This window comes from Strix uralensis, chromosome 4 (assembly GCF_047716275.1).
Source record: "Strix uralensis isolate ZFMK-TIS-50842 chromosome 4, bStrUra1, whole genome shotgun sequence".
Classification (NCBI taxonomy): Eukaryota; Metazoa; Chordata; class Aves; order Strigiformes; family Strigidae; genus Strix; species Strix uralensis.
This window is the reverse complement of record NC_133975.1, coordinates 90188730-90212068: the sequence shown is the minus strand read 5'-3', so window position 1 is coordinate 90212068 and position 23339 is coordinate 90188730. Positions and strand designations below refer to the sequence as shown.

General features: G+C 39.5%; 1 protein-coding gene across 10 annotated transcripts in view; it reads right to left on the bottom strand.

Annotated features, from left to right (window-relative positions):
• Positions 1-962: 962 nt before the first annotated feature.
• The window catches only part of PHF21A (PHD finger protein 21A), a 133760-nt gene continuing 111383 nt past the window's right edge, over positions 963-23339 (bottom strand). For 5 of the 10 annotated variants that reach the window (XM_074867755.1, XM_074867760.1, XM_074867757.1 and 2 more), the window contains 11 exons: positions 23248-23334; positions 20720-21016; positions 18858-18956; positions 17711-17762; positions 16794-16873; positions 16297-16357; positions 13691-13854; positions 6611-6766; positions 4901-4976; positions 4478-4581; positions 963-2550 (listed from right to left, as the gene is read on the bottom strand). In XM_074867755.1, the coding sequence (XP_074723856.1) occupies positions 2296-2550; positions 4478-4581; positions 4901-4976; positions 6611-6766; positions 13691-13854; positions 16297-16357; positions 16794-16873; positions 17711-17762; positions 18858-18956; positions 20720-21016; positions 23248-23334 (1431 nt within the window). In that variant the 3' untranslated portion in view covers positions 963-2295. Of the gene's footprint in view, positions 2551-4477; positions 4582-4900; positions 4977-6610; positions 6767-13690; positions 13855-13928; positions 13952-16296; positions 16358-16793; positions 16874-17710; positions 17763-18857; positions 18957-20719; positions 21017-23247; positions 23335-23339 lie in introns of all 10 variants that reach the window. The other 5 variants (XM_074867762.1, XM_074867763.1, XM_074867758.1 and 2 more) reach the window with 3 other exon arrangements.

Genomic DNA, 23339 nt, shown 5'->3' with positions numbered 1-23339 from the left:
GAGTCACTTTCCCAACTACAGACAAATGTGAGAACTCTGGATACCAGTTCTGAACTCAGAGCTGAAAATAGTACACACTCCTGCAGGAGGAATAAAAGTCCTTAATAAAGGGCAGAAGGGCAACCTAAAGGAGAGGGAAGAAAACAGCTCCAAGAATCCCACAGAAGCATACTTGGCTGTGGCAGCAAAGAGACTCTCTCAGGTTATGTAGTGTCTGGAGTATTCACTTCTTGCTCAGAAATGCATCCTTGAAATCCAAAGCTTTTCTATCTTCCACTAGAAACAGCTGAGCAGGTCTGGCTCACCACCCAACGCACGCTCTCAAGGGCACCACACCGGGGCCTCTGCCTCACATTGTGTGTGTAGTGGCTCAACTCTGCTCCCACTGGAAGTAAAGGGACTTTTCCCAGTACTTCCAGTGGAAACGGCGTTTGCCCAAATGTTTATGTGCAGTAGTGAAACTAGGCAGCTCTGGGACACAACCCTAAGTGACCAGAATCAACACTCTAAACTGAGACAGACCTCACAATTACAGGAAGCACAAGGCAAGCTTTGCTATCTAGAGTGAAAAGATTATACGTAAGAGATGAACTCCTTAAACAAGAGGGTATAACAGAGGGCGATTTCAGTCCAGCCAACTCACTGTCTTTCATTCTCAAGCTCTAATCAGTCCGTATCACAAAACTACAAAAGCCTTAAACAAGCACGCTGCCAACTGCTTTTCTCTGGGTTACAAACACATGAAAGAATGGGGGAGATATGGCAACAGCAGAGACAAGCCTGGCAGATCCTCCAGGTGCGGTGAGATCAGCACTGTAGGATTTGATTCTCTTTAGAGTTTAGCCAGTAGCATGTATGGTATAATCTATGGAAACTGTCCCATTGGATTTTAAAACACAAACACAGCAGAATGTCATCATAAATAAGCAAAGTCTGTGTTAAAAAATTCTAAGTACACAGCATTTTCTCCAGTTCTGACACCTTTTTAATAGAAATCACTTGTTTAGGAAACAAATAGCACTTTTGTATTTTTTTTTTTACAATGTTTCTTACCTTGATCTTATTTTAAGTAACACTAGGAAGACCTCAATATCTTTTATTTTCCTTTTTAATTTAAAAAAGTTGTTTTTTTTCCCCCAGATACAAAGATTTTGCCCTTGCATAAAAAAACAGTGCCCAAAACGATGACACAAGGACTCACAAAGACTCACTGTATCTCACTGACACTATTACTTCTAATCTATACCATGCAAGGTCCCATCTACCTCTTTAATTAGACTGTCAGCCTGAAAAACAGCTTTTCTATTCCTTATTTAGTTCTTGTTACCAAAAGAAGAGAAAGGAAGTGAAAGAAAAGGACATTTCTCTGTTCAGTTCACACATCTGGGTCATGTGCTACTTTGTTCAGGATACCTTTGTTGTTTATAGAAAAGGGTTGGGATCTCATTTTCAAGTAATCGATGCACACTTTCTCTTGGGACACCTCCATCCAATGCTCCAAGCTGACCCTGGATTCTGGCCCTCTATTTTCCCATTCCCAACATAGGCTTTCTGGATGAGTGTGAGGACCCAAACCAATTCTGCAAAGCATGTCTGTTGTTTAATGTGAAGAAACAGGATTAACCCAAAGCTGTTGGGACAGTAGATCCTCAGCCTGTACATGTGCTGGTTATTCAGTGAAAAGTCCATCTCCTTTCCTTTTGTACATCTCCTGTCTAAACAATAGTAAATACTGCTTATTTGATAGACTTGTCCCTTCTGGGCACTGGGATTTGATAATTTATATTTCTGGTTTTTTGGTTTAATAGTACTGAGAGTTTAGAAACAGGAAAAGCCCACAGGCTCTTTGGACTTGTTTTTGTTTTCCCCTAGCTAAACAAACTGTTCTGCAAATAAGGATTTGAAACCTGCTCTCCTCCCTCATCCCTGCTCCTCACCCCAAACAAAAATAAAAGAAACCTATAGTGGCTGTGGAGGCTGCTGCAGGCACACACTGGTGTAAAATATAGAGAGAGTAAATATATTATTTCACTTGGCATGGTGCTGGCAAAGAACCCCCAGCTGGCACTATTCATGTAACATGATCCAAACTTTGCATTACACACAGAATAAGAAGGATCAATTGGCAAACTCCGGTGCCGCCTGGCACAAGCATCTTCACGCTCTCTCTGGAACCAAAGAACTAAAGAATTCTGCACTTTCCAGAAGAAATCCGGTTTTGCTTTTCTAGAGTTTCGTTATTTTGCTCTTCCGCCTCGCCGCCACCTCCCTTGGCTCCTTCTTAACTTCACTGTGTTATTTAGTCTCATCGCCCTTGTTACAGTTCACCATGCAGCTCTGGGAAGGGGAGGGGGCTAAGGTGGAGGTGGCAGCATTAGTATTGTTAGTGGAGTCCATGCCGTTGGAGATGGCTACTGAATTGACCTCAGAGTTTATGGGTTTTGAAAGGTCGATGCCTTGGATGAGGCGGATCAGCTGTTTTACCTTCTCCAAGGAGCTGTGCATCTCCTTCTGTTTTGCAAGGATGGTATTCTTCATTTCCATGCATTTCTGCAGCAAAACAGAAAAGCAGTAATAAGTTCAAGCTTATGAATGAAAGAAGGTAAGAGAAGGAACACGATATTCACAGATCAAAATGTAAGCATGCAGAAAAGACTGCAGCTACAATTTCACTTTCCCAGCCTAGAAGAAAAAGAGTCTCAGGGCTGTGTTCACAGGAGAATTCCTGTTTGCAGGCTGAGGAATTAAATTGCCAGTGCGTAGCTGTCACCTGGTATGGCCCCCTTTCATCCCAAGGTGTTTTGCAAATGAACACAGCTCCATCCTTTCGTGTTCCCTTTGAAGGGAAACTTCCAAGTATATGTTCTTATTATTTTTTCTATTAGTATTGCATTGCTGAAATTTCTTTAGCTCAGATCTGCAAACTCAGGCATCCTACTGCAGCTGACTGCTGACAGTGTGTGTGCATGCCACTAATGGGATACAGCCTTTGCTTTCACGTACATTTTAGCAGGAACATCACTTCCTCCTCTCAATAAATAAAGGGGCACTTGAAAAGAAAAAGAAGCCCTTCTTCACTTGAAAATCTTATTTTGTGACCACTTCTTTCTCTTAGAAGCGGTAGTAACCTAGCTAGCTCATCAGTTAAGAGTCAGGGTAAGATAACTTTAAAAAAAGCCCACAAATTATGTTTCAAGGGTGAAAAACTGCTTATATCTATATTTGAAACTCTCAAAAAGGAGGAGATGGTAGCTATGTCTGTAACATTCAGGTTCTTACACGAAGATGGCAACCTTCCTACATTTTTTAAACCTTTTATCCACGCTGATCTCCAGACACAGTTGGTTTCAGCTTTACTATTTTCACAGGCAGCTCATGGCATCATGAAAGCACCACAAAATTTAGACCTAATGTGTCTTTTTTTGGCAGTTCCAATGGAAGTATGAACAATTACCTGATCATAGAAAATAAAGCATTCTCCTTACCTACTGTGAATCCCTCATGTTAAGGGCTTGCATCTGCCTCAGTACATCACTGAGAAACAGTGCGCTAGTGCTGCTCAGGTTACTGCTAACCAAAAGATGACAGTCTCCAGAACTGCTAACTAGCATCTCTCACCACTTGTCTGCTCACCATCGTTTTACTTGTATCATCAGGTTCTAGAGGTCTATAAACATGCGACACTTACTTTTGTTCTAATAGGTAAAGACAGGCAGACCAGAAAGTGCATCTGTATTTGAAAAGAAAAGTCCGTACTTATCGTATCCAGCTTTACAGATGCTGCCACACAAGAGATTTCATTGTTTTTCATGCTGTGTTACTGGCTAGGGTTACACTCAGAGAGGGGCACAAACTTTACACTGGCAACTCAAGAGCCCGATTTGCATATTAAGGTGAGAATAGAGAGAAAATTAATATGTATGCTCCAATTACTGAGAGAAACTAAGGTGCAAACTACAGCTTCTGGTTTGAAGTATGCCATCATCTAATTAATATGATGCAGAGGCACGCACAGTGTCCAGCTGCTGACTGCCAAGGCAATGTGTCAAGAGCCTGAGAGTCAGTCATGAGTAAACATTTGTATTAGGAAGGTCTGGAAAGCACACCAAGACTCTTATTACACACAGAGGCCCAACCATTCTTATTTAAGTGAGCCACTGGAGAATCTGACTTAATCTACTGCCCACAGACAATAATGCTCTGGGTCATGTTTGTCACCTGCTGATATTATAGATCACTGTACGTCTACAATATACGGTCAGCATGGATCATGTGTAAGTGACTCAACGTAAGTATATGATGCCTGTATTTCATTCCTGCTCCCCAAAGTCCTAAAAAGCAAAGGAAAAAGCGCTCATTCAATTCTCAGTAAATCCAGCGGAAGACAGGTCTAGTACGTGGAGTCACTCTATAGTTTTCTCTCTGCGTTCTAGCACCAGAACACAGGTGCAGAGTTATTAGGGAGGGCAATGCTCACCGTTATAGAATTGCTGAGCTGTTTGACCTTCTGCTCTAGTTGTTCTCTTTCCTGTTTTAAATCTGAACTCCATTTAAGTAGTTTCTGTTTTTCCTCTTCTTTTGCTGCAAAACAGAATATTAATCAAAATATTTAAAATGTTCCTGTTACAACAGCGGATAGAGGGTCTAAACTGTTTCATGTAAAGAGGGTAATTGTGTTTAAAGTCAATTCAACAACTTGTGCACTAAACCATCCCCAAAACTTCACCTACATACACAAGCATCACAGAAGGCTTAACAAATACTATTTTCACTTCACTAATGATTAAGGTTCTTCCCCTTTAATTTCCTTTTGTAAAGGAAGTTCCATTCTACCCCATTCCTGAAATAACATCTTCCATTATTAAAAGTGAAACAAAAGTGTTGTTCTCCATTTTCCTACCTGCTTTATATGCAATATATGAATGAACAATTGCTAAAGTTCCTGGCCATGGGATTGCTTCTTCCTTCTTTAGCATCTGAAAGAAAAGTGTTCAGAGATTTAGCTGGTACACAACCTACCTCTAAGAAAGCAAAAAGGAGAGAGAGGAAGAGGGAAAGACCGAGGATTTTCTTTTATGGCTATCATTAGCCTCAGCCCTGTTAACATGAAGCTTCACAGACTTGTTCTGAGACTTAACAGAGGGAATTATTCACAACTGTATTGTGGCTCCCACAAAGCAGGCCTGTTTCTTACAAATGTCAGCATTTTCTCAAACTCCCTCCATAGCCACAAATAGTCTACTAATGAAACTGAACAACTTAAAAGAGGAATGAAAGGATAATATATCTGAACTCAAACTTGCCAGGAGACATAAACATTATTTCATAGTTCAGACAAATTGCTGATCTTAGTCATTCTGGGAGAAAAGTTTTCATGGCACAAAACAGTCTCCACACCATACATTCAAACACCACATTTCCTGGCTAGTAAAACACGAAACTGTCCTATCTCCCCTTCTTATCAGAATCATCTTAATAGAGCTGTCAAACTCTCTTTATAAGGGTAAGCACCATTTATGTCCTTCAGATCCTTCCTACATATTCATTCCTAACAAACTTTATTTTGAGAGGAAAGACATGTATTTTTAATTAATGAATCAGAGGGGTGTCCCAGAAGATAGAGGACTCGGTCACTTTACAGTAAAATTACTCAAGATTTTTTCCCCCTAATTTTGTGGGAACCTATCACAGCAATAAACAGGAGGGATAAGGTGAGAGTAGGCAAGAGCAGGAATAGGGAAGTGGTAACACACCCTCCTCTCTTGTTGCCACTGGCCAAGTCACTCGAATTTTACATTTTCATCCTTCTGAACAGCATACTGTACATCAGGCTGCTTTCTTACGTTACCATCTGGCTAACCGAAGGTCACGTGGGCAACCAAACAATATGCTACATTAGACAGAACACTAACAGCTTCAGGCTGCTGATTATCAGCAATCCTTTGCAACTTCTGGCGTTCCATGTAAGGGTTAGGAATACGATAGTTTACTTCTTTGTCTTGTAATCTCAATGCAATTATAAACAAAATATTAAAATATAATCTGTTCACTTCAATTGTGTACTTTCAGAGAGGGATCTGGAAAGAAGCACCAAACTGTTCGCCTATCCTCATTATAGTGATGCTAGATGATATTATTAAAGAGATCACTGAAGATGACCTCTCCGGTGTTTGATTTATATGAGCAAACAGGGGCTTATATTTGATCTATCTATCGAGGTAGGCTTGTGCAAATGTTTTATTTATTTGTCCGGAAGCATATACTAATAACTTTTGAAGATACAACAAGCTTAAGATGAACAGCAAGATTTCTGTGGGTCCTAGAGAACCTTTCCCAAAAGTCTGCGTGCTTTGGCCCAGAAAAAGAGTAAAAACACAAGGGCAACAAATAAAGACCCCAAATCTGGGAGCAAGACCTAGTTTTGTATTTGCACGCATTCCATCAGAGGTAATTTGATCAAATTCACACAAGCCTTATTACAGATCAAATAGATTTGTTCAGTGTCAGGCCGTCTTGATCTAAGTAAGCCAAATGATCTGGGTATTTCCTTTAAGACCGCAAAATCTTTGTAGTGCATTGTATATAACTCTCCCTGTCTGACAAACAATACCTGGTCTTGACATTTGGGACAGATCCACATGCCCTTGGGAATGGTTTTCAGAGGCGGGTCCAGACAGTCCAGGTGATAAACACGTGAACATGTGTCACACATCAGCAACTGCCCGCTTTTTCTGCAAACACTGCAAAAATCCTCATGGATATCGCCCTATAAAATTGAGGGGAAGGGGTGTGGGTGACAGAAAGAGAGAGAGAGAGAGAGAGAGAAAGCAAAAAGTGAACTTTGACCTTTGACATCTACATCCTAGTTGAATGCAAAGTTTACAGCACAAACTATTTCTAAGGGGATTCCAAATGGTCAAGCCCTTTTTAGGCTGTTAAACAGGAAAACCAGGCAGGATATCACAAACACTGACATCTGTCTTCCCAAACACTCCCCCTGCCCTCCCAAGGCGAAATGTTACAGCAAATACTTATTACCGTAGCTTCTCTTAACAGCTGCTACCCTGTAGCCTTTCCTCTTTAAGGTTCCCCCTTGACCCTGGTTTTTTTTGCCTAAAGTGATGAGCTACCCACTTTCTTAACCCTTCTCATTTCTGGATGTAAGCCCAACTCCACTTCAGGAATGCTGATGAGGCTGTCTCTTGCCAGTAACAAAGCATCAGAAACCCCAATTGAGTGACTTAAAAGAACAAATATTTAGGTCACCTTTAAAAATGAAACTGGAAGGAAAAGGTGTTGTGCTTGTAAATGAGAAAGAACAGAATGAATTATGTTCTGAGACAGTTCTTTTTACTTTACTTAGGTTAGCTCAAGTTGCACCAAAAAAAGCTGTGACTCAAATTTTTCTCATTCTCTATAGAGAGTAGTTTATGTCTCATCACTAACATAAGCTGAGAGCCAAGACGAAGGAATACTAAGAGAAATTTTCTAACTAAGGATTTTTAAAAAGAAATAATTGAAAACATTACTGGTAGTGTCTCTTAAAAAACTAGGTATAGTTACTATTGCATCACCATCAGAGAGAATTTTTTTTCTACAGCCATTAACTTCCCAGAAAGGTAGGTCTGATTTTTGTCACTTTTTCTTCTCTCTCTCTCCTCCTGTTACTCCCATCTCATGCTTGGAGTGGTGGTGGTGTTTCTGTTTGTTTTTCTTTGTTTTTCAGATATTTGAACAAAGAGGCATGAAAGAAAGATGGCTCAGCATCCATAGGGGAGGAGAGGGGCACCCCAGCCCTCTCCTCTCACTGCCTGTGGGCTGTGCTGGCAACCTAGGCCCCACCTGGAGTCTGAAACACACACTTCTCACTGACTTCGGTTAAAGTTTCACACATACACCAGATCTGCAAGATCGTGATCTTAAGATGTGTATGTTGAGTCAAACTGCGCGTGTACACTCCCCCTGTATGAAAAAACAGCCTGTGCATGGTTTCATTTTGCTCCATACGGTCTTTTCATGTGTGTGGGTAAGTTCTATCAATTTGGAGTGATAGCAGATTTGGCCGTGCACTTACACATTAAGTTGCCGGGCAAGAGAAATGACACTAATCTCTACTATGGATAAAATATTAAACATATTAGAGTAATGACACACAAGCAATCTGCTCAGAATTCTATTTCCCGGCTCTATTGCTGATGAGGCCTTTCTTTGAAGGTAAGACTATTCTTCTCTTAATTCCCAAGGTTAGCACTGATGTCATGTTTTGTAAAGGATGAATCTTTAGTGAATTTTCAGTGCCATGTTTTGGTTCCGTAACTCCCAGGGATCACTGAGAGCTGGGTGTCCTGGTTTTGGCTGGAATAGAGTTAATTTTCTTCCTAGTAGTTGGTACAGTGCTGTGTTTTGGATTTAGTGTGAGAATCATGTTATTAGCACACGGATGTGTTAGTTGTTGCTAAGTAGCACTTATCCTAAGTTAAGGATTTCTCAGCTTCCCCTGCTCTGCCAGTGAGCAGGTGCACAAGAAGCTGGGAGGGAGCATGGCCAGGAGAACTGACCTGAACTAGCCAAAGGGCTATTCCATACCACAGAACATCATGCTCAGTGTATAAACTGGGGTGGGAGTTGACCAGGAAGGGCAGATCGCTGCTCAGGCATCAGTCAGCAGGTGCTGAGCAATTGTGTTGTGCATCACTTGTCTTCTCTTGGGTTTTATTTCTCTCTTTTTCTTATATTCCTTTTTATTACAAGTATTATTATATTTCATAATTATTATTGTTATTATTATATTTTACCCTCTATATTTTATTTTAGTTATTAAACTGGTCTTATCTCAACCCCCGAGTTCTACTTTTTTTTGATTCAACTCCCCATCCCACTGGGAGAGGGGAGGAGTGAACAAGTGGCTGTGTGGTGCTTAGCTGCTGTCTGGGGTTAAACTATGACACTGGGTTATGGTATTGCTTCATCCTTTAACACCAGAGTTCCTCAGCGTTAAATGAAGAACTAAATGAGTGACATTTCATGCCTCTTATGAAGTGATCTGTGTAACCAGGCTGGGAAGAACTTATTTTCCTCATGAGTACAAGGAAAAGGAGGCAGGCAGGAGATGTCATATAAGCTAAAACAAAATCCTCTGCAATCGGAGGAAAAAATTTAAGAGGAAAATTCTCACATTTTAGAAGAAAATTCTCATTCTAGAGAATTACATGTGTTAAGATGCTTTGGTTGCCACAGACTACATGATGGCACTTGGTAAGTGGCTCTGGTGCAAAATTATTGGTGTGTTGAAAACCAAACCTGTTTTGTCTAATACCCTGCAGAAAGAGACATACACAAGAGACACATACAGTTGTTTCTTGAGGGGGACGCACTTAGAAATTTAAGAGCCAGAACCTTCTAAATTCAACTGAATGCTGCGAAACCTGAAGTGACACAGCTGGTCAGTGTGCAGTGCGGCTGAATGCGTTGAGATGACAACACACATGCACAGAAGCCACAGTCCTATTTTGGGTAATGTAAAATTCAGGGCATTTCCTCAGAATTAATAGTCGACCTTACAAAAATCCCAGCCACTGTTTGATTCCAAAGAAACGCCCCAGGTTTTATGGGCAGTTAATAAATATAAGCATAAAGGGGGGCTGGATTTGATACTGTGACATGCACCCCTCAATCTCAATCTCAACTTCTGGACCAGCTCTGTGAAGGCTGTAGGCAGCCAGCTTAGGCTAGAGCAGAGCTCACTGAGGCTGCTCTAACACATGCTACAGGCTGAAGAGACTGAAGAATAATTTCAGAATGGAGACCATAAAAAGTGATTTAACGTCACTTTTTGCTCTACTTCCTCCACACCGAGAAACCAGGAAAATAAATGAAAGCTTTTTGGACAGCTAGCAGTTTTCTTTATTTTTATAAAGTGTCTAGAGCAGCAGGGCCTGGCTTTAGGCAACAGAACTGAATAATACAGTATCAAATCAGAAGTATCTGTAGTTTGTGTGTTTGAATACGTAATATCTATACTTATGTGTATGTTTCACTTGAACAACATGGGAAAACTAAATATTCTGCAACAGGAATTGTTCTTGACCATATAAATAAAGATGATCATAATGTATGATGCAAGTGAATTAAGTTGTCAGAAGTAATAATAATTTTTGCATTTCCTAACTTTTGTGGGCTTGATTTTGCAATCTGAATGTTCTCTAACGCTCCTCTCAATTGAAACACTATTTTCATATAAAAAGTTCACTAATAAAAAGGCATTTTGTGACCACAGACATGGACCATCACTAGAACAGAGATTTTTACACTGTTCTTACTGCTGAGTAATTGACCTTTAGAGGCAATTACTATCTTCCAGGTGAATATGCCACTACTGTGTGAGGGAGAATCACACATAACCAAGTGATTCACAGCCAGTTGCCAAATAGAATGGTGCCTGGTGCCAAGTGCTTGGCCTGATCTGTAATTTTCATAGGCTGACTAAAGACAAAGATTACTCGAGTGCTAAATATCAGATTTCCATTCTAAAGCCTATAGGAATTAGATCTTCTCAGCAAAGTAATGCAAAAATATTTCTTCTATATTTGTCTGAGGAACTGCTCAATTGTTTTAACTGAGACTTCTGAAATAGCCTTTTACTTAGGCATGTGTTTTCAAGTCCCCAAAAGCTGGAGGCTGTAACTAGAGACAACATTTTTTGTCCTATCTGGACTAGAGAGACCTTACTATATTTACGTCATCCGCTAACAGAGAAGACCCGCTTCAACATGACATGGGCTGGCCTCACTGCCAAAAGAAGCCATCCTGCCTTCTCTCTATGTCCAGACACTTATTTCTGTACCCCTGCATGAGGCTGGCACAAGAATGTGTGTGTCTATAAAATTAACTGGATTAGGGCACGATCTTGGCTAGCACTAACAATTTTTAGCTATGCCAGTTCTCTTATGCAGATCACAATGTGGCCTCAGATATATCTGTGCTAGAACAACAGAAGAGGCATTTAAGGGATGAGAAAAGACTGCTGGTGACGGGCAGGACAGTTCTTCTCAGTGGCAGCACTGGTCATAAACTGTGGCATGAGCATTTCAGTATATACTGTGTTCTACATCTAATTAAGCTGCAAGCTCCTTAAATGCCAAAGACCTGATTTTCCTCTTTTTCTTCACCTCCAGCACAACTTGTACTGTTGGTGTTTAAATATACAGTACTTTTCCAGCAATATATAGCACTTTCCCAGCCAAGGATGCTAAAGGTTTTTACAAGTATTGCTAAGTTCTCAAAACTCAGATGGGAAAAGGAAGCACCATGCAAAATGTATAAATGGGGGAAAACGAGTCACAAAAAAGGGATGTGACTGCACAAGCTTATACAGCAATTTTATGAGAACATATTAACAGAATTAACCTTCCAGCTCATGATGGCAATGGGAAATCATTCTTCTCTTTCTGATTAGTAAGAATTATAACATGTAATGACAGAAGCACAGATCTCATATTTACTTCCTTTACAATATCTGGTTGTCTCCAAAGGTTCAAATTTTGTTTAATAGTCTATTTTTAATTAAAAAAAATAATTTATGAGCACTTTGAAATATGTTTTCTACTTTCATATGTATTTTATTTTATCTGGACAGCAATACCAAGTATTTCTGAAAAGTCTACCAATTTAGCCCAATCAATAGCAAATATGCATTGAATGGGACTTCAGGATAAAAATTCTTTTAAATAATTAAACCCACAAAAATGTTAGTGTTGTTTCATATGTATAAACTAAATGACTTGTCTGGAAACATGTGAAAGGAGATTTATATATGATTCTAAAGGGGAAAGAGTGCTACTGCTCTGTATTATAATATGCTCAGGTAAGAGAGAATGTTAATTACCTGCTGTGTAATTTTCCATTGTCTCCTTTAAAATACTTTTACTTTCATTAGTTAATGAGTATTAAAGCAAGCCAGAACCTAGGCCTAAATACTATCCAAATTCAGAAAATTCAGGGCATTCAGCACTAGATTTGAATGCTACTGAAATTCACTATTCTTGATTTAGCTTACTGCCATAAGGCACTGCAGAAAACAGGGCAACAACTCATAATACTGTTTTGAGAGCTCTTACACAGTGGGAAAAGACTCAGCAGTATACACACACAAATCAGAGATGGAAAAGACCCCCACCACATTATCCACTCCTTCTCTTGGGGCCAATGTAAAAAATGTGCTCTACAGCATGTTTGCTAGTTGTTTGTGCTGCTTACTTTTAGAAGTCCCCAGAGACAGGGCTGCCCCACCTCCTCCCTGCGGGGCTGTTCCACAGTCCCATTCATTTGACTGTCAGGAAAGTGTTTTTACAGTCAAGTGCTATTCTGCTCTCAAAAATGACTATATAAAAGAGAACCTTTTAATTTCACATACGTATTCCCTGGGTATCAGAATTGCATCTATTTATTTCAGTGACTCAGACACACTTGCACTAGTTCTATTCCTGTTACCTCTGCAGAACAAATACAGTTCAGAGGCAAAAAGTTGGCTTCTATTCCCTATTGTATGTGGTCAGTAGAGTTGGTCTCTCAGTCTATGTACTTACAGTGGTGCAACTGCATAGATGAAAATAAAAGCAGCCCAACTCTTCCTTAAAGCCCATTTCAAATGGTTGGGCCTCAATTATATGTGATAATATGTTTAAAAAAGAAAAAAAAAAGAGACCACTCTGACTCACATTGCAGACGGAGTTTGCAGCACTGGTATGAAGAAATAAGCAAGCACCTTTTTATTTTTAAACTGTGCCCAGTAAGCACTAGTCATTAAAATGCAAGCACTTTACTGGAAGTACACTACAAATCCTGAGAATTTTTGTGCAATGAATTGTTTCACCCATACTGAACAGTCACAGTACACTTTCAGACAAACCATAGCGTACAGTTCCTTCAGTATGCCATTTTGCACCTAAACAGCGACTCAGTCCAATTCTTCCCACACTCTTTATCTTCTAAAGTTTACGCATGACCTGTCATTTTTTTCATCATGTTTTTGCAAGAAATAGAAACAATGAAATAACTGGACAGTTCTCAGCAACTTAAAAAAGGTTGTGTTTTGAGTAGCAAATCTTATCTCTGAATTAACTTAAAATAAGGACACTCGCTTCTTTATAAATGATAACAACATGACAAGATTTCACTCAAAAGAGATACTGCAATCTGAGCACAGAGGTGATGTGTTTAGCTACACTAGTACACCAGAACTGCCAAACCAGTGCTGCAAACGCTGCTGTCGGCTGTTCTGCGTGACCCAGGCTGTTTCCCTCCTCTCGTTACCGAAACACCACAACTTTTTGTTATTATGGTCTGTAAGTAATACTTTTCATTCTCCCCTTCCCCCTTTTTCATGGATGACAGATTCAATTCAGTCAGACAAGATCTCAGACACCACACAAAGGAAATGAGCTCATGTAGCATGCCTGGTGCCTCCCAATGTTTCAATCCACTGAAGGAGTTATAAATAAAATCTCCACAGGACAAGAACATAGGTGCAGGGGGAAAAAGGAAGGGTGTTAAAAGAATGCTGGACTGTTTCACTGCACTAAATCAGGACAAATGACGAGTGAGCCTAAAGAAACAAAATCTGCAATGATTTTCCTTGTGGTTGTTTCTGCATATCTTTCTAAAAGTAACCCCCACCCCAAGAGTTACTTACGTCTGTGGAGCTGGGGCTAGGCAGGGACACAGGCTGAACAGCTGCGGGAAAAGTAAATGTGGTCTCTGTCTTTTCATTTTCGGGGGAATCAGGATAACTGGACAGAGGGGACGTGGGGGTCAAAGCCCCGAACCCCAGCACCGTGTTGTATTTAGGTGGACGACCTACATATTAACAACAGGGAACACAAAAAAAAAAAAAAAAAAAAAAAAAAAAAAGGAAAAATGATCTTACATACCTTTGGCCAGTGGTCCTCATTGGCTAGCGTGAAAAAGGAAATGATGTAGCACAGAGAGGAAGTTAATATAAAAGTTACAAGTGGAAGGACAGAAGCAAAGATTTAAACATTTTTTAGAAATCTTTAAGTAGAATTTTGCAAGGAAAGAACATTTAAAAGATGTATTTCAGAAGGAAATAGAAATAAGCTCTGTAGAGGGTCAAAGAATCACTCCCACAAAAGCAGCATGGGGACACTTGCCACTCCTAGAAATGAGGCTATTCAGTTTTTAGGGAAAACATGTTGGCATCAAAGCTAGAGAGAAGCTACAATAACTACTATTAAATCCTTTCTACTGTTACCCCACACCTCCCTATCTTTCTAGTGCCAGCATAAATCTACACAAAGGTTAAGTCCTTTATCAGAGGCCAACACTCACCAACCCCCTCCTTTTCTTCCCCTTTTTTTAAACCCACTCACCTACAGATCAGCACTTTCTACTCTACCAGTACATTTTTTAAATTAGGCTACCTCAAGAACAGGTCCTGTTGTCTGACCCAAAACACCAGCAGTACCAGTTGTAACCTACCACTGGTCTTCCACTATAAATCCCCCTCAAATTCTGTATTCTTTCTTAGACTTTCTTGGTTAAGTATGTTTGATTATTCACAACTCCTATGTGCTCCTTTAGACTAGCAGAAGTGCAAAATGTGTTCGTAACAATTTTCATAAAATCATCCATGTAAAGCAAGACAGCAAAAACCCAGTATGTAACCATGATTTCTGACTCCCTTCTCCAGGGTAATTTATGGATAGGTAAACATAAAGAAGTTAGGATCTAGGAATAATTCCCCAGATCTTATGTTTACAGATTGTCAGTCTATACCTATTAACATGCTAAACCTTGCATTTAAGGTCTGGATATGTTCCAGGGCTAAGTATGTCCTTGGAAATGGATTTCTGATAGTGATGTCCATGGCTGAAATTTCTGACATGCTCAGCACCATCTAGAATTAAAGTAAAGCTCTCAAGGGCACATGCTTGCATAAGCTTTTTACCTAATATATTGCTTTACTAAATCACAAAACAAATGTATACCTCCAAATCTTTTGTCAATTGAAAATGTGTGCTACTGATTTGGTGCTGATGCAAGGTACAGGCTCACAACAGGGTGTGAGAAAAAAAAGGAGGTATAATAGCAGTCGGTGTAGCAAAAACAGGCTAAGAGACTATCAAGTACAAAAGAATGCAATTGTTTTCATTGATACAGTAATTGTTCACAATGAGTTATAAAACAGAATTAAGAAATCATTACTAGAAGAAGGAACATTTACTTATCCCCAGAGTAAATGCAAAACTCTCTCTCTCTAAAATCTACATCATATAATTTTAAAAAATACATTTAATGTTATTCGAGGATGGCAGTAGAGACTGATGTCTTTTATTTAGAAACAGTATAGCTGCAGAAGTGTCAGCTTTGCCACATTGCCTGCTGGACTGAAGAGGTACATCAAGGAGAGCACATCTCAAATATTTGACCTTGCAGCCAAAAATCGAAGATAATGAAACTGGTCAGTGCTAGGTGGAACTGTGTTTTTTTTAATCTGATTGATTACTTTTTTTAGACAGAAAACTCAGGAGTAGAGAAGGTATTATGAGTCTTTAAGGACTGCAGAAAATCATCAAAAATCAGGGAAAGATTGTCATATATGTGTGGTTAGTGCCATGCACAAAAATTTGTATCACGTTCTCTCCTATGCTGCTCTGACTCATCTGTTTCACCATAATCTAAGTCTTAAAATTTCACCTGTTCTAAAGAAGGATTTCTCCTGAATAATACTGCATACCTATATGAAAGATCGTATCTCATTTTAGAACAAGTGGCACTCTGGTTGCAGAAAAGTGCTCAGTATGAGCACGATAGCCTTTCTTGCTCAAGACAAATTCTTTTAAAGGACCCATCTCTACACCCAGTGGGGAACAAGGCTTTTGTCACACTAAGTTTCCTCTCCTATTCAAGACACAGACACTTTTTCCATTACCACCTTCTTCTTGACAGTAAAAATACAATTTAGTTATTAACAAGAGGATCTTGACAGCAGCTTTATACCACTAAATGATGTTCAAACATTGCACCTTTCACTTCGCTCTATCTATTGTATCTTATTTTATTTGAAGAGTGAAACTGAAATGAAACACAGAGCTGCCCAATACAACTTGCTATGCTAATCCCTAGAAGTCATGATCTTTGTCTAACATGGAAGTTTACTGGACAAATGAAGTATTGTAGAGTCCTCCTTTGTTTTGCTCTTCAAATCAACAAGGGGACTGCAAATGCAAGATGGAGGAAGAGGCATACAGCAGGGAGACAGGTCTAAGTATACCTCACCTCTTTTACGTGTCCCGGGATGCATTGTGCTGTTCAGGTACGTGACTGCACTCTTCTTGCGCTGCAGGGAAGAATATAACAATTTTTGTTGGCTAACATTTTTAGCAACTACTATATGCAATAGCTGAGGAACAGCACAGTAGTGCTAAGTGAGATTACTGGCTGTTCTGTTTTCTGAAGCACAGCTTCAGAAGGGTTAGCTTTTTTACACCACTGACATCTGGACTGCTTCAGGCTGATACACAAGCTGACCTAATAGTAAGACTAATCAGCTTTACACAGGAGAAGGAAGAAAAAGATGTAAATATTAGAAGAACATCCCAATGTATTTAGTATTTAAAAATCTGTGGGTCATATCATTGCAATGGCCTTCTGAATTATAAATGATAGCTTGCCCATCTAGTTAGGACTGAGACAGCCTACGAGGTAGCAACATGGCAGAAAGACACACAGGCTCAGAATGAAAACACCAGCTTCCCCCAGCAAAAAATTAATACCTCAGGCTCAAAAACGGCTCCACTGTACACTGGATTTGCTGTTGTTCTTCTTTTCCTCTCTTGTCGCTTACTTTGGATTTCTTGTAAAAACAAAGCATTCAGGTTAGAAAACAATGGGTCTCAGAAATTATTTAAAGTCCTCAGAATTCAGTTTGCATGTGAAGAGACCTGTGAAGATTTCTACAGAACACCAATCATGCTGAATATAGGCAACTTTGTTATACTGCTGATTTCTGAACATTTGAAAACTAAGAGCTGACAAGGAATACACACACAGTGCTCAACTAATAAATGAAATGACTGCCTTCATCTCACCAATCACTCCACGACTAGGACATTTTAAACTCATGGTCAGTGTAATGGGGATCTAAAACTAAAAGCCTCTGGTAACCTTATTGATTCTTAAACATAAATACAGTACAGAAATATGCAAGCCATTGAAATGTTAGGCTCTATTTCACTGTATAGGATTAAGGAGTTTAAATTATAAACCCAATTGTAATCTATTAACCCATTCACTACAGATTACAGTCCCATGAAATACATGAAAAATCCAGATGTGGGTTACAGTAAAACTGTCTATGGTGTGACTTTGCAGATACAGGGGTTGTCCAGAAAGCAACGGGATCGTCACAAATTTCTTTCCTACCATCAGAGCTACAAATTTCTTTCCTACCACCACTTTCTTCCCAGTCACTGATCTCCGCTGCATAAGCAACCGCCTTATTTCAATGTAATAAGAGGAATACAAAAGTATGCACAACAAACTAAGTCAGATCAAGAGTTCAGACATCCCAAATGTACTTTTGTTCAAGAAAACACTGCATTTAATAGAGAAATATTTTGGATCCATACTTCCAATTCAGAATGGCCATGAAACAGGGAGCCTAAGAACCAGTGTAAGACATTTTTCCTACCTTCCAGATGGTCATGAGTAACTAGTCCCAGAGACACCATGAAGGCAAGTTTCTGTGAGGGGGAAGAAAAAAAAGATCATGACAAGTCCAACAGTTAACGATGAGCTCTGTCACTTAGGCTCTTTAAAGTCAGTTGATAGGTAACTAAGCAACAAAAATGTTATTAGTAATACTTTGCTTCTAGCAATCACTTTTCATTCACGTATGTCAAACTGCTCTACAGAGGATAGACAATAGTCCCATTTTGTAGATGGGAACCTAGGCTGAGATACAGGGCAATGCCAATTGCTCATGATCACCGAGTTGGCAGAGCTGGGAACAAGAAAGCAGTTTCTTTACTTACAGTCCAACACTGGAGTGACTATGTGATTGGCTCTTAGTAATAGCAACACGGTACAATTGCTAGCAAAATATTGCTAGCTGAAGATCATTCTCCATATACTGTGAACTACAAGGAGCAACTCTGGTTTACGTTTGCCGTTCGATAAGGGCTATGGCTTTCTTAAAGGATTCTAATGTTAATGCAGGAAGTGCACAGACATGTAACAAACAGAGTTTGTACTGACAACAGTTAATGATCACACAGTAGTCAGTTTGAATTCATCTACAAAAACAAATGTAGCAGAGCATTTAGCTGTAACCAGTTCCAAAGCTCCAAGAAAGGCTTTAAGAAACAGCCATTCTGGCCATTCTTTTCCTGCAAAACCAACGACCTAAACTGGAATAAAACCTGGGCAGAATGTGAACATACATGACTCTTTCCATCCTGCTCACCAGAGCAGAAATATTTTATAAAGCAAAATAAAGATGTTTCTCCAGCGTTAAAAATAACTCCAGAAGTCTAAAACCTCAAAGGAATGGAAATCAACACTGTAATCTAAGCCTTCTGGTTGAAGGAAGTATCAGAGGGGAATTATGATCTTCTAACTTACAAAAGACTCAAATGCATTCCAGGACTGAAAAATGCAATGCATTACATTTATTTAGATTTCTTATTCTGTAGCCTTATCAACTACTGCTGTCCAACAGGAATGTATGGAATGTTAAAGTTAAGGAGTCTTGAAGGAACAGAGCGGGGAAAATATTTTCTGAAGGACAGAGTGCTTCCTTTTTTTCTTAAAATAAAGTTCTGGGTGTGTTCTGATACCTGTGGATTTTCTTCTCGTTTTGGCTTCGGTGCAGCAGGTGGAGTAACTGTACGACTTTCTGTTTGCTTCTCTTCTGCTTCCACATGTGGTTTAATAGTCTGAAAAGAAACAGTGTTTCGCTCATTCAGTGACAAGACTTTTTTTACTTTGACTGATAAAATAAAACAAATACTTTTGCAGATACAGGAGAAAACCAGTTTAAAGCTGGCGTGTAGTAACAAAGACTTAACTGAGGAATTTGAGGTGAGAGGAATATTAAATAAAGTGGTTTCCTTTAACAAAGGATGAAACAGCCTTACCACGACTCCATTAACCCACGCAAGCAATGAAAATCATCTTAAGAGTTAACTCCATTACAGAAATCACTACATGGTATGGGAAAACTAACAGACACTTGAAGAAAAAGCATCCTATGGAAGACTTCCAGGTAGAAACCATTCTGCATGGCGCATGCATTTTGTACTTCTCACTCCTCAGTCTTCATATTTCATAGAATTACGAATGGGTCAAAAACTGTCTCTCTGAATCCTACAACCTCAGATGTTTCTGAAGCTTTTTTCTTTTCTGAAGTCATAATCTTCTACAACGGTATCACAAACCCTGCATGACAATCCTCAGCCTGTGGCACAGCTGTTGAGGCTACAAACTGAGTGAGGTAGGCTACAGAGATACAAACTTTTCCCCTTTATGATATGGAGAAAACATACAGAAAAATTCATGTATTATTAATCCACCACCATTCTTCTGTATGTTTTTCAACAGTTGAATTGCCAGTAATTATTTGAAGAGCAAACGAATATTGCTGACATCAAAAGGAATAGGCATCAAAAGTATAATATTGTAGAAGTACAACTTCAAATCATACAAAAAGAGCATGCATTGCCGAGTAACTTGTGGAACAGCCTTGAGGTACACAAGAACCTACTCATGAGAATTCATAAGCAGAATTGAGCAAGAGCATATCTTTCATGCACATGATTTTCACAGCCTTCATAGGTGACTTCAAAAGCAGAAGGTAACTTCAAGGCACATTAGACTATGAAAGAGTTAGAAGTGAAATACATACTACTAGTATTTATATAAATTACATAAATATTATATATTGTAGACAATGTATTATACAGTATACAATATCATACTATTAGTAACATATAATATATGAAAGAGTTAAAATGAAACAGAAGACTGCTTTACTTGAACTGAATGGCAAGGACTTTCAGTTGCAATCCACACTGACTAAAGTTATGTTTCATTTTAGAAAAGTCTTTTCTGGAGAGAGAATTTAAAGCTAAACATCTAGAATTCTCTGTTTCTGAGGGTCTCCCTTCCACTCAATCAATCCCATTTAGTCATGGGGAACTATCAGTCTTCAGAAGCTGAGTGATATTATTTTGCCTCCAATCACAAGACTGCAAGATCAAGGAAGAAATGGCTACATTTATGGTATTAAATACCCCTATGATTCTGTGTAATTTTTGCCCTTCATGTAGCCACCCTTTGAAAAACAGAAACATAGAAAATATTTTTCCAGTGTTTCTTAAAAGCTTGATATGAACATGGATTTCAGTCCAAGATACTAGTACAGCCCTGCTGTGTAGCTTGCTTATAAACTACTGAAGTTAAGACAGTAGGCGGAGCATAAAAACACTGAAGCATGAGAAAAAGATTCCAATGGCCCATATTAAAAAAAAATGGTAACTTCTACCCCAAGAGTTGCAAGTCATTCCATAATTTGTACTGTTGTTGGTACACAAATATCTCCAGTACCCACTGAAAATTTCTCCATGGTTGTCATCCTCTCCAAACTGGCACAGTAAAGCGATAAACCCAGTACGGTGCATTAGTAGACACTTATCTGTACCTGTTTTTCAATGTTTGGTTTGCTGATCTGTACAGTCTGAGGTCCAGCGAGCCTGGTACCCGGTGCTGCTATCACGATGCTGGTGAGCTGTGCCATAGGGAAAGTTTTGGCTATGGTTGCTGTCTGCCCGTTAACTACACGAACTGGATGTATGGAATTCTGAGAGTTGGGTAAAGAGGTGGGTGTGAACTTTGTTGTCAACATCACAGGCCTCTGAATAAGCTGAGGAGCTGCAAGCATTGGAGGAGGTGCTGGGGCAATAGGAATGTTATTTTGGGCAACTGGTTTAGGTCGAACCTACAAAAAGAATCAAAAAAACAGAGATTTGTGTATCTATTTTGGATGAACTTTTTTACCAAGTCTTTCAATTCAGCCTCAATAATCCGCAGAAGGTTGCTTGATTTTTTATAAGACTGTCATTTTTAGCATGGTGTCCTAAGTATGCTATGAGAAGGAAAAGCCACATTTTCAAACCCACTTGCATAAAACCCATTCATAACATTTGCATATGCAGTCACTGTCCCTGAAATGGTATTTGGATGCACGACACTTATATTGCATGTTTATTGCCAAATGCCTTATTTGTATCTAAATCAACATACTGGTTTTGCAAGCCAAAAAATTCATGTAATATTTACAGACACAGCTGAGGCTCTCATGTTAAAAGTGTGTCTCAGGGCTTTATACTGAGCCTCCAAGAAATCATGAACAGTTGATTGTGCCCTGAAAGAAATAATTTAATTTTTCAGCAAATCCCCATTACCTTTGCCAACTCCATTTATTATTTAGACACCTGCACAACCAATCTTGCTCAGCAAAAAAATTGTCAAGACTATACATTAATCCCTCATTGGAAGTGCTAAAGGCTACGGGTAAATGCAGTCATTACTGTTTTCTTCTTTCACAAGAAAGAAGCGAGCCACAAGCATCTTCCAATACTCCACCACTTGTATGTTTCTTCAACGCTTGCTTGTTTCTTGCCCATTGTTAAGTTTGCACTTATCACATCATTACAGAGTACAGAAGTACATTACATTACTCTGAAAATAAAGTCTTTTTCCTTATTTGATACCTATTGTCCTATCCACATTTAATGCTCCATAATGCATTTTATCATGGGAAACTAGGTTACATTCCAACAGATCTCGCCATCCCTAAATCTTAATCAGATACCAGCCTATACTTTCCTTTTGCCCTTTGTAAAAGACTTAGAATTTTATTCACAGCACCACCTATTCCTTACAAATGAAATAGTTCCTTCAGGATGTCTTTTTAAATGAAGAAGCAAACTGTGTCTTTCCCAAACCATGAAAAAAAAGTAAAACACAAGTTTTACTTATACTATAACACAAGCAACCCTCTGTGGCAATACAGAAATACTTGGGAATAATCTAGAAACATCTTGTTTTTCTTTTGCTCATGAGCAGCAGACAACAGTTAGAACAATTTAAGGCCTTGGGTGATGCTTTGGTTTTGCTGACACCTGTTCCATGTGTTCATTTCATTTGATACAAACAGGATCATATATGATCATCATATGCGAATTTCATAATCACAGACTCATGCAGGTTGGGAGGTAGCTCAGGAGGTCTCTAATTTTACCTCCTGCTCAGAGCAGGGCCAACACTAAATGCAGACCAGGTTTCTCAGGGCTATGTCCAGATAGGTCTTGTAAAACTCCAAGGATGGAGCTTCCACAACATCTCTGAGAAGCCTCTTCCACTCCTAACTGTCCTTAAAGAGAGAATTGTTTCCTTACACACAGTCTAAATCTTCCCTGTTCCAATTTATGATCATTGTCTATAACTCTCCTGCTAAGTACCTATGTCTCCATCTTCTTGTTAACTTCTTTGTTGAAATTGGAAATAAGGCTGCTGTGAGTGCCCCCAAAATCTCTTCTCCAAACCGAACAAGCCCAGATCCCTCAACCTCCCCTTGCAGGTCATATATTCCTGCCCCCCAGCTATCTTAGTGGCCTTCCTCCACTTGATTCATTCAAATTTATCAACCAGGGGGTCCAAAACTGCATGCTGTGTATCAGATCCCATTTTATGATTGCTGAGGAAAGGTGGATAACCTTTTTCCTTAATCTACTGGCTGTGGTCCTGTTGGTACAGCCCAGTATGCTACTAGGCTGCTTTGCTGCCAGGGCACACCGCTAGTTTAGATACTGTCAACCAAGACCTTTTAAGCAGTGGTGCTCCCCAGCCAGCCAGTCTCCAGCCTGTACCTATGCAGGGGGTTAGTCCATTCCAGGTGCAAGACTTTGCTTTTTTTCCATGCTGAAGCTCAAGAGATTCCTACTGGCCCATTCCTCTAGCCTGAATAGGGCCCTCTGAATGTCACCATTGCCCTCAAGAGTACTGACTGCACCCTCAAATTTGGGCATCATCCACAAACCTGTTGAGGATTGTCTCCTCCACCAGGTCACAAATAAAGACTGGCAAAAATGACCCTCATACAACGTATCTCCTATCTATGCTATAATTTAAGTTCCTTCTTCTATTGCTTGTTCTCTGTACACTCACCTGTGGAAGAAAATTTGGACGAGGAGTAAGTCTGGGAGGAGGGATGAACTGTGGAACTTTTATGGGTTGAGGTGTAGCCTGAACCTGCTATA